Source organism: Amblyomma mixtum, chromosome 2, assembly GCF_055824585.1.
Source record: "Amblyomma mixtum isolate Tamu chromosome 2, ASM5582458v1, whole genome shotgun sequence".
In the NCBI taxonomy this organism is placed as follows: Eukaryota; Metazoa; Arthropoda; class Arachnida; order Ixodida; family Ixodidae; genus Amblyomma; species Amblyomma mixtum.
The window spans coordinates 107532583-107544753 of NC_143013.1; the positions used below are offsets into that span (position 1 = coordinate 107532583).

General features: G+C 48.1%; 1 protein-coding gene across 2 annotated transcripts in view; it reads left to right on the forward strand.

The window, feature by feature from the left end:
• The window catches only part of LOC149360491 (beta-hexosaminidase subunit beta-like), a 55552-nt gene that overhangs the window by 23023 nt on the left and 20358 nt on the right, over positions 1–12171 (forward strand). The window contains exons 8-11 of one of the 2 annotated variants that reach the window (XM_089572343.1): positions 4278–4376; positions 6572–6713; positions 10443–10635; positions 11561–11717. In XM_089572343.1, coding sequence (XP_089428469.1) covers positions 4278–4376; positions 6572–6713; positions 10443–10635; positions 11561–11717 — 591 coding nt within the window. The remainder of the gene's footprint in view (positions 1–4277; positions 4377–6571; positions 6714–10442; positions 10636–11560; positions 11718–12171) is intronic. The other variant, XM_089572345.1, reaches the window with a different exon arrangement.

Below are 12171 nucleotides of genomic sequence, written 5' to 3' on the forward strand. Positions count from 1 at the left end.
CAAGCTGAAGAAAACGTTCCTCAGCTTGGCGGCGTCATCCCATTGGTTGAATGCAGCGACACGTTCAAACTGGAGGAGCCAATCTTCCACGTCCTCCAGCTGAGTCCCGTGAAAGGACTTTGGTATCCGCGGGTTCTGGATGGTGTAGTACGCGGCGCCTTGCATAACTGGTCGAGGGGCAGGCGCCGGGGTTGAGTCAAATGGCCTGAGCACAGGAGGCAGCTGGCCAGGCGCCGCGGTAGTCTCCAATAGCCCATGCTCAGGGGACAGTCCTAGATTTCGGCGACTGACCCGATGCACTGGCGTGTCGACAGGGAGAGGTCTGGGATCCTCGGTGTTAGGAGGGGTGTGCGACATATTCCAGGGCGATTTACCCAGCACCTCCACCGCAAATGTCACTAATAGAACAGGAAACAAAAGGGCTAGGCACAGGTCGCAGCAGACAAGCAGAGTACCAGCTCCGAGAGCACGCGAGTCCCTGACTTCTTCGTCCTTTCGGCGCCGCCCAGGGACACCTGGCGGCAATAAACTGATTAAAATCATGGGGGAATGCAAAGCAGTCTATTACACGCGTATGCAGCCCTTCTTATTTGGCTCTCGGAACTTCAGAGTTTATCTTTGTGCACCTACATGAGATCACTGTCCAAAAGACGGGCCTGGCGAGCACTACTCTTAATCACTTCCTTCTGGGTTAAAAAGAACCAACTTTCTACAACCCAAACTGTGGTTTCAGAACCTTTGTCGGCCAGTTTCTTATCGGTGTAGTAGCGGTCTACGTGCTCAGAGTGAGCAGTATACCTCAAGCGTTACTGTGATACGGGCCGGGCCGGGCCCGGGCTGGGCTTCACTCCGGGATTCACGGGCCGGGTCGGGCTCGCTAGAGCGATAATTTAGCGGGCCTGGGCCGGGCGCGGGCTTGAAGCCGCGGGCCTGGACCCGGCTCGGACTTCAGGTCTCGGGCCCGGCCCAGGCTTGGGCCTCAGATTGAGGCCCGTGCAGTGCTCTAGTAGAGAGTGCTGCTGTATAGCTAACAAGGTGCAGTGCTGTTCTCCCTTGTGGCGTTGCATGACCTTCCCTGCGACGTGGCTCTATGCAGAAAGCTAAGACCCAAAAGGGGTTCACAGTATGAACTGACTGCCGACAGGCCCACCACCGCATTAAAAGAAAAGATTTCAGAGCCAAGAAGGATTACGATGAACAACATGAGTCATGGTATTGTGCAACCGTTTAATTAAACCGCTCATATGGTCTTCATTTTGACCAGTGTCGCTTTGTACTGATTAAGGCCCTCTTTTGCGTTGCAGTTTTAGATTCTGAGGGTACAAAATTATCCACTGATTGGATTAATTTAGCGATTATGACACCAGACCCTAAGCCACGCATGTTGCGACAGTTTCAAGATGCTTGCTGCAATTTTACTTCAGTACCTTACACTGCGGCTGCGTCACCAGGCACACAGCTCTGACACACGCAGTAGACAACGGAAGGGGATGAGGGGCTCGTTATAAATATGACAGAAGCCAACAGCCACAGAACCCAAGGGGCACAGGGGATTTTTTTTAAGTTATTTATTTTGTGGCGTTGATCAATTTAGAATATTACTGAATATGTTATCGTTTAAAGATAACTGATTAGAAAAGCAGAAGAAAAAACAACCACCTGCCGCCGGTGGGATCCGAACCCACGACCTCCGAATTACGCGTCCGGTGCTCTACCTCTGAGCTACGGCGACGGCTGTCAATTCTTCTGCTTTCGGGGGTATTTATGTTTACAAGTAACCTAACCTTGAGAGTGTTCATCAGCGCCACCCACGTTCACAAGCGGCGGACGTAGAACGTCCTGAGTTACCGCAGGTGTGACGTAGAACGTCATCGAACGGAGAGGGTGGAAGCTGCGTGAGAACCCTCTTACGCTTCCTAAGGCGTCAAGGCTGCCAGAATCGAGGCCCTCGCTAAGCAATTAAGCAAACAACGGAAGGGGATGAGGGGCTCGTTATAAATATGACAGAAGCCAACAGCCACAGAACCCAAGGGGCACAGGGGATTTTTTTTAAGTTATTTATTTTGTGGCGTTGATCAATTTAGAATATTACTGAATATGTTATCGTTTAAAGATAACTGATTAGAAAAGCAGAAGAAAAAACAACCACCTGCCGCCGGTGGGATCCGAACCCACGACCTCCGAATTACGCGTCCGGTGCTCTACCTCTGAGCTACGGCGACGGCTGTCAATTCTTCTGCTTTCGGGGGTATTCGGGGGTAGGTTTCGGGGGTAGGTTACTTTCGGGGGTAGTATTTCGGGGGTAGGTTACTTGTAAACATAAATACCCCCGAAAGCAGAAGAATTGACAGCCGTCGCCGTAGCTCAGAGGTAGAGCACCGGACGCGTAATTCGGAGGTCGTGGGTTCGGATCCCACCGGCGGCAGGTGGTTGTTTTTTCTTCTGCTTTTCTAATCAGTTATCTTTAAACGATAACATATTCAGTAATATTCTAAATTGATCAACGCCACAAAATAAATAACTTTAAAAAAAATCCCCTGTGCCCCTTGGGTTCTGTGGCTGTTGGCTTCTGTCATATTTATAACGAGCCCCTCATCCCCTTCCGTTGTTTGCTTAATTGCTTAGCGAGGGCCTCGATTCTGGCAGCCTTGACGCCTTAGGAAGCGTAAGAGGGTTCTCACGCAGCTTCCACCCTCTCCGTTCGATGACGTTCTACGTCACACCTGCGGTAACTCAGGACGTTCTACGTCCGCCGCTTGTGAACGTGGGTGGCGCTGATGAACACTCTCAAGGTTAGGGTACTTGTAAACATAAATACCCCCGAAAGCAGAAGAATTGACAGCCCTCGCCGTAGCTCAGAGGTAGAGCACCGGACGCGTAATTCGGAGGTCGTGGGTTCGGATCCCACCGGCGGCAGGTGGTTGTTTTTTCTTCTGCTTTTCTAATCAGTTATCTTTAAACGATAACATATTCAGTAATATTCTAAATTGATCAACGCCACAAAATAAATAACTTTAAAAAAAATCCCCTGTGCCCCTTGGGTTCTGTGGCTGTTGGCTTCTGTCATATTTATAACGAGCCCCTCATCCCCTTCCGTTGTTTGCTTAATTGCTTAGCGAGGGCCTCGATTCTGGCAGCCTTGACGCCTTAGGAAGCGTAAGAGGGTTCTCACGCAGCTTCCACCCTCTCCGTTCGATGACGTTCTACGTCACACCTGCGGTAACTCGGGACGTTCTACGTCCGCCGCTTGTGAACGTGGGTGGCGCTGATGAACACTCTCAAGGTTAGGTTACTTGTAAACATAAATACCCCCGAAAGCAGAAGAATTGACAGCCGTCGCCGTAGCTCAGAGGTAGAGCACCGGACGCGTAATTCGGAGGTCGTGGGTTCGGATCCCACCGGCGGCAGGTGGTTGTTTTTTCTTCTGCTTTTCTAATCAGTTATCTTTAAACGATAACATATTCAGTAATATTCTAAATTGATCAACGCCACAAAATAAATAACTTAAAAAAAAAATCCCCTGTGCCCCTTGGGTTCTGTGGCTGTTGGCTTCTGTCACACGCAGTAGAAGTTAGATAAGATACCGGCGGTACAGAAATTGATGACAGCCATTTGTAGAAGCAAACTTCTAGAGCATTCGCACTTCCACTGGGAGAATTGATCACGGCAGCCATTCCATTCCTATTACCCTCCCCCCCCCCCCCTCACATAACTCACGCGCAAGACAACCTTCCTCGCCAGCCGCTGACGGGAGTTTTCAGTCGTGAATCCCAAGACACTGACAACGGCTACAGTGGGCACCGTACATTTTAAGCAAGAGTACACCTATATCGGAGCGGAGTCAAAAGAGAGCAAGCCGTAGTCTAGCGCACTGCCTCTCATAGAAAAGTGTAGTGTAGAGCCGCATTAACCGTCTCATGGAGTTATCACTGTAGAGGCATTAAAGTATACCCTGGTAGATGGGCGTGCGTCGTGGTGTGTTGAAAGTTAGATCAAGAAGAGAACATTGAACTCCAAGAATATTCAATCTCCTTAGGTGACGACTTATATCGCGAGGAAAATTTCTTTGCTCTTGCGTTGCATTAACAGCAGGTTCATCCTTAGATGCGGTCTCCTCATTCCTTGGTAACTTTCAGACATAATCTGCAACGTTGAAACTAACGGTTGTGCCCACAGTTTGTATGGCAGCTAGCGTAGCCCAAGCTCACTATAAGACCTGACATAACGCGACGCTTGCATGCGAACAGCGATTTCATGTTCGCGGTTTTCTTGCACAGGACGCCATGGCGTACAACAAGTTCAACGTTCTGCACTGGCATTTGGTGGACGACCAGTCATGGCCACTCTACTTGGCGGCTTTCCCAAACCTTACTGCGGTGAGCGGCACACGTCTAACTTGCACTTGGCGTGGTCACTGCCTTATTTAAAAGCTTGTTCATCTCTCAACCCCATTTCTCCGCGCACAAACACGCAAACACGCCGTGCATGCAGTCACCGGCCGATTCTTCGGACTCGGTGCGACCCAGAAATTGTCCGAATAATCTACCAGTCCCAAATATCCGTAAACATAGGGAAAATCTGTTTTGTGCGAAAAACCTTCTTTAAAAATTGCGAACATGGCCGCTCCCCACCGGCCGCTTGCAAGCTACATTAGATTAGATATTAGACCGCCTCACGTTGCAGTTTAAAAGGGTGCGACGCAGCCGCACGTCAGGCCGCGAACGAATCAACTGTCTTTCTTTGGACGACGACGCTCGCGAAGACCCAGAGAGGTAAAGCCCGGAATGAAGCAAGCGCCTCTGAAAGTACCCCCCCTCTACCTCCCATTTGCCCCTCATCGCTGGTGGTGCCGTCCAACCAGCGGTGGAGACTGCAGCGCTCTTGTTTTTAACGTTACCGGGAGCTCGCTGTTGACCACCTCGATAGGAACCTCGATGGCACCGAAATGAGCGCCATTGTCACGAGTGACAACAATGAAGAACTAATAGCCAAACCTATCCTAAGCCAGTCCGTCCGATTGACTGTTTAAATCTAAACCGGTACCTTTCACGGTGGCGGAAGGTGCTGTGCGGGAGCAGCTTGTCTGGTATGCCGCAGCTGCAATTTTACCGCTGGGTGCCGAATGGTGCAATTTTACCCGTGGGTGCTTAGCGGCCGGCTTTCGGATGCCGAAGCATAAAGTGCAAATCTCAGGAAAGAGCTGTCCAAGCGCACTCCCTTCTATGAAAGGATGTGCTCTAGAGAACAGCTTAGCCCCTTTTTACTCTGAAATCGGCGTATTAGTGTTTAGAGTGTTCAGACACCTTACGCTGTAACCACTAGGCCGTAGCAGCGAGGGCCTAATGTATCCGGAGGTGCACCCACTGAGTGGTGTTGCGGACTAAGCTGTCGAGCTCACATTTTCGAGGAACGAATTTTGAAAAGATAATGGTATAAAGATACCATGATTATGAAAATAATTACGAAAATTCATAAGTTGCTATTTTGATTACTGCAGTATGGTGGTTCGTGCCAGTGGGTAGTTTGAAGCCATGGAACAAAACAGAAAAATACATACTCCTTAGCTCGGCAGTGCAAGAAAATCTGCCCGCTAATCATGCGCAAAGTTTCGGTCCTGTAAGGAGAAAGTAAAGATCCTCCTCGAGCTGGACAACTCCTAAAACTGATTCGGCAACATGCCTTCGTGTTCCGCATAGGCACTAATCGATATTTTGTGTTAATTAAAGGAGGTATTTAGTGAATTTCAGTGCATATCCACCCAACTAGAGTAATTTACTGTAGTAACTAACGTTCTTAGCGGCTGCCTGTTAGTTCCCAAAAGATTTTTTTATTTCGAAGTCCATACTGTTAAGAATTTTGAAAAAGTGGTTGCTGAAATAGTTAGATTGGTTTATTGGTTTATTCGAGTTTAACGTCTCAGGTTTATTGGTTTATTCGGGTTTAACGTCCCAAAGCAACTCAGGCTATGAGAGACGCCGGTTTATTCGGGTTTAACGTCCCAAAGCAACTCAGGCTATGAGAAACGCCGTAGTGAAGGGCTCCGCAAATTTCGACCTCCTGGGGTGCTTTAATTTGCACTGACATCGCACAGTACACAGGCGTCTAGAATTTCGCCTCCATCGAAATTCAGCTGCCGCGGCCGGGATCAAACCCGCCTCTTTCAAGTCAGCAGCCGAGTGCCGTAACCACTTAGCCACCACGGCGAGGAAATGGTTAAAGAATGAAGCACGAAAAGACAAGGACAAACGAAAAGGTGGACTGGACTGGCGCTGACTGTCACGCCAGTACTGTCCACTTCTTCGTTTGTCCTTGTCTTTCCGCTCTGCATTCTTTAACCATGATCACTGACCAACAAGCCCTAGCAGCTTAAATCACCGGTATTCCACGACATATCAAATCCAAACTACCTTACACACCGTAGCAATGTAGCAGCATTTTCGAGTTTGTAGTGCTTGTTTTGTTTCCTGTCAATGAATTTACCTCCGTTGCTCCAGCTTGCGAGAGCTGTCGGGCCTGCCGCACTGCTTGTTGAGAATACGCACGACCATGCCTCTTTCTCCTTTCCCCCAAGGTGGGCGCGTACTCTAAACGCCACGTGTACTCTGAAGAGGACGTGCGCGGCGTGGTGGAGTACGCTCGGCTGCGAGGCATACGCGTCATCCCCGAGATCGACACTCCGGGACACACGCACGCGCTGGGCCAGGCATTTCCAGGTGGGTCCTTTAAAGCCTGGCACCTTCTGCTATGGTGCGTAGGGGCTTCGTACTCCAACGTAGGCAGACCCTCAGAAAGAGGTCAGGAAGAGCAGCCATTTCAGTATATTGTGCACACTCAGGCTACACTCCGTTTCATACATAGCAGGCAACACTGTAGATACTGCGGAAGTAATGCGTCCGCCAAACCATATTACTCCGCCACTTACCATTCGTTCTTCTCGAAACTCCTCTCAGCGTTTAGGCGAAAACAATGAGCAGTATAAAGCGATCTGGTAGCATTCAAATTTTCGGCGGAAGTTGTGAGGCGCTCAGTGCTCGGGTCCTTTGGCTATAATATGCATTGAGTGCAACTGACTTTTGGGAGGGGATTGAATAGGAGCGATTTTCCCTACCGACCGCGTACCAAACCATCACATGTAATTGTTGCTTTTCAAAGTCTGTTATCAGTCGCAGGACGAAAATGAGGCAAGAGGCGAAACGAAGTTGAGGTGGTGCCAGTCACGGTTTCGCGCTACGAAACATGCTTGCGTTCACTTCGATTATATGGGAAAAAACTGTTTGGGCGTGGAGTTCGTCCGCGCAAATAGGCATGCTAGCTTTGGCAGCGTTGCCTGCTATGTATGGAACAGAGTATATTAGCAATATATGGGCTGTAAAATGTAGATATTACCTGTAAAACGCGTTATTTTCTAGCACGAGTGAGTAAATCGCCTATAGGTGACAAGAATGTTTCAATTTTCCAAATAGATGGGTTAGTGTAGAGATAGCCGTTCATTACGTAGAGAGTTTATGTGCCTTCTTTGAGCAGAAGGTTGCGGAAAACCGAACGTAAGCGCGTTTTTGCGGTTATTCACAGTTCGAAGCCTCCAAGGATAGCGCCCCGCTTTACTGTCAAAATCGAATGCTACCAAAAAGTATTCTATCTTTTTTAAGGCATCAAAACACAACCAATGTAAAAATTTGGAGCAGTTACTTTAGCTCCGGCTTAAGGGCATGACGCGATAGCTATAATGGTTAACGTCCATATGTGCGGAATTTGTCAATCTTGAGTTTACATTTATCGATCCCTGGGAGACATACAACTTCTGGCGCAGGGGTGCTGAGGTTAAGCGATGTCCCTGCGATTGCAGGTGCAGCCACCGGCGTGGCTTGTGCGACCCATGTTGCTCTCTCCGAGCAACCTCTCGCGGCCAATCATTAATTTTACTGACACCTGCCACTGTGGGAAGCTTTCTCGCGATCCGGTGGGCAGGTTCTGATGACGCCACAAGGTCACGTGACCTAGGTTGCTGCTCCGGGGATTTTTCGCTCACAACACCGATACCAACGCCGACGTTGGATTTTCTGCTCAGTGGAAGCCTTAACGCTGTAACGTTAAAAAAGTTTAATGCTGCACAGGTATGTTGACGCAAAAAGAGCATATAAGATCATTGCTCTTACTATACTATTTCAATGGCAACCGTATGCGTCGTTAGTTAAAAGTGCGTCAGCGTGCCTTCTATTCACCTTTCTAGCAATGAACTCTTTTTTGGATGGTTACTTCTAGCTTCTGACCCACTGTCACTTCTCATTATATTAGTTCACTTTTAGAATTTTATTGTGCTTTTTATCTTGGGCTTTATCTTATCTTTTTATCAGCTTTTTAATTTCTTCTCACCAATTTCTTCTCACCAATTCTTCATGCACTTGTGTTTTTTTTTCATGTTGCTATGCACATTTTTCAGGCCATATGAATGCCAATTTTCTCAACCTTTTATCAAACCTCGGCAGGTATTGATAACATCAACTTCTTGATTATTTAGTTTCGCTGGCATAATCGCGCCTGGCATCACTTGGCGGTTACTGAAGTTGAAAGTCGCACTTCTGTCTTCTGATCTCTCCTTTTTACTGTGAACGTTAATTTAGCGCACAGGAGTTCCAAAAACAAGACGATTGCTTCACCAACAGCCGTGACTCATTCATAGTTCATGATCCAAGCCGCAGAAGTGAACAGTAGCTCCCGAGAAAGCGAGCACAGGTAACGGTTCGCGACCTATACCTGCGGGTCTCGTAGCGCTGTTCAAAATTTCGAAGGTCACTCGCACTAAACCAAACACCACCGCAGCTGTCGCAGAACCAACATCATTAACACATGAAATAACACAGCGCCAAAGTGTCTGCGACCGGCGCCGCAATGCAGGCGACAGCGCCCGAGATAACGCGACTGACGGAGTTCGCGAAACTTGCATAACATGCGCGGCAGTTATAACGGCAGCGCGGGTCAGGAATTCAAAAGGAATAGTGAGAGAGAGAAAGGCTTTCTCCTTTCACAACCTTAACCATCTTTAGGGTTAGATCTTTTTATTGCGAAAATAATACTACTCACACTTTCAAGCCTTCTTGTGACCTGGCCGCAGTTACGTTTGACCTTTAGCGGAGTGAATATGGGCGACCAACTCGCTCCTTCAGATAGCCCGGCTGCAGTTACGCCGCGCCGCGCACCTGTGACGCTACTGCCGCTGTGACGTCATACCAGCTGTAGATTATGGGCGAACAACTCGTTCCTTCAGAGAGCACGGCTGCAGTTACGGTGTGTTTGCCGCGCTGCGCACCTGTCGCGTTACTGCCGCTGTGACGTCATACCAGCTGAAGATGATGTTTTCGTTCTCTCAGTCGCAACAGCAGAAAAAAACAAAATATAAAAAAATTACCGAAGACGCTTTGAGTCGTCGCGCAGCGGCGGTCGGTAGCCACGCGTGACCTGTAGGCGCGGCGCACTGCGTTCCAAGACGCTTTGAGTCGTCGCGCAGCGGCGGCCGGTAGCCACGCGTGACCTGTAGACGCGGCGCACTGCGTTCCTTCAGTAGGAGGCGCTGCGCTTTTGCTTTCGCCACCTACCAGGCTTAACCAAAGCTGAGCCCCCGGCAATTTTTCTTTATTACAGCCGCTAGCGCCAAGCCCTCCACTTGCGTTCATAGCCGGCGGGGACACAGTTACGGCTTCAGCGGAGGTTTCTCCAATAAGCCAGCATGGAAGTTTCTTGCGCTTTCCTCCCTCTCATTATTGCAATAACGTCGTTATGGTGGTCTGAAAACTATATCTTACGTAAAGCTGACTAAAGTGGCAGGTAAAAAATGGCGTTCTTCTATGATAACACTAACGAGAATTTTCATATTGCTTGGTGCGAACAAAAATCGCGGACACATTCTGCGCCTGATCATTGCTACTCAAATGCGATATTCTTGGTGGATATCAGGGATGGCGAACGATAGATCAGCGTGATATATTGAACGAAAGAATTATGGGCGTAAAGATTCCCGTCGCGTGCTAAGGTACAAGATTATGAGATATATCGAGCTCCAAAAATACTGACTAGCGTAGTGGGAACGAGAATGAATCTAGCACGCTTGTTTTGAATTGATTAAACACATGTTGATAGATTAGCGTTGTGTAGATGCCATTTCACAGAAGCATATTCTAACGTGGCTCTGTTCAGTAGTGTTTAAGCATATAGTCGCGTGTCAGTGATTAGCGAGGCTTAATAAGGGCTATAGTTCCTTAAGCACCTCGTTAGCATTATATTGTACGCGACTGTGCCGAGTGAAGCCGAAGGTAGGCAGCACGCCTGAATAGTGGAAAGCTGGAACCTCATCAGTAGTACAGTGCTTTATGACGCGCGTGTTGTATGAAAATTTGGAGAGCGTATAAGATCCGGATGAAGACTCTGTCCATGTCCATCTGACGCAGACGCGCTGACGCCCTGCTACGGCAACGGTAGCAGGGGCACCGCTAGCCCGGGCCAGCACGGGGCCTTCGAGATGCTCGATCCGACGAAGAACCTTACCTACAGCCTGGTGCAGAGCCTCATTTCCCAGGTGACCAAATTGTTCAAGGACCGCTACGTGCACCTCGGCATGGACGAAGTTTACTACGATTGCTGGTACGACCGGGAAATCCCGACTGTAATCACGCGCTTGCATAACAATCGAGGCTGGAATAATCGGGTCATCTGCGGATATATTGATTGTTATACTGAAATTGTACATTATATGAAAAAATTACCTTCATAAACTGTTTCCCGCGCAAAAATGATTTTGATCAGAATTTTTGGGTATGATATCTTCAGTTACGGTCGAGTTATCTGCAGTCCCCACCAACAAATTTTAAAATAGAAGCTAGAGAGAAATAAAATAATAGCTGCTCGTTTTATTTCTTCAAGGTAAAAAAAGACATACCCGGGGACGGCAAAGCTGCGTTTATGTCGACTTGATTTATGATAAACCCGAAAAAGCCATGCTAAACTTTTTTTTACAGATAAAGCCTTTGACAATTAAGATAAGGTATATTCAAAAAGGAGACCTTCGAGTCAGGGTTAACACCATCAGTAAAGTATAAAATATACTAACCCGCCGCGGTGGCTCAGTGGTTACAGCGCTCGGCTGCTGACCGCGGAAGACGCGGGTTCGATGCCGGCCGCGGCAGCCAAATTTCGATGAAGGCAAAATTCTAGAGGCCCATGTGCTGTGCAATGTCAGTGCCCGTTAAAGAACCCCAGGTGGTCGAAACTTCCTGAGCCCTTCACTACGGCGTCCCTCATAGCCTAAGTTGTTTTGGGACGTTAAACCCCGATAAACCAAACCAAACCAAACCTATAAAATATACTACCAGTAATATCTGTGCTTAAGAATGACACTTGCCCGCGTTTGTAACGATAAATTTGATTTCCTCCTAACCTGAGGGGGCCAAGGGCTTTGAGGGAACCGTCCATCTGAGCACCTGGGCGTAGTCAGAATCTACGCTGAGAAGCTACGAAGGGCCAGCATTTGACCTAAATCTGTTTAACCAGCCTGCACTGATGCTCGCAGGAGGTCAAGCCCTGAGATCCGGGAGTTCCAGTTGCAGCACAACCTGAAATCCACGAGCGATGTCGAGCAACACTATGTGAGACGCACGCTCAAGAACATAGTCCGGTCTGGCCTAAAGGTCATAATCTGGCAGGACCCCATAGAAAACGGCGTGGAGGTGGGCACACTTCCTTTTTTTTATTGAGTGGAAGTTACTATGAAAAGAGCGCATAACAATGAGTTCTGAAGGAGAAACTTACTACAGGCACCTCTATTCACGGAAACATTCGTCAGAATGAAGCGATATTCCTGGTCGTTTCTCGTGTTTAAAAACAACCTCTGGCTTACCAGAGTGCTTCTTTGTTTTCTTAAGGGCTTAATGTATACTAGCCCATTGATCCTCCAGAAATTATCAATTACCGTTAACTATGAAATATAAAATTAGCCCAGGTTGTCTTCCCCGTGATAACATGCAGATATTGAGTATTTTGAGACGATGGAATGAAGTATGCTATAATGCTCAAAAGCACGCCAAGGCTCTCTATGGCGCATAGAAAATGCCGATAGGAATAGTTATAAAGTTCTTTTCGCAGTTTTTTTTCCGAAGCAGTTAGCTTTACAGATTATGGGGA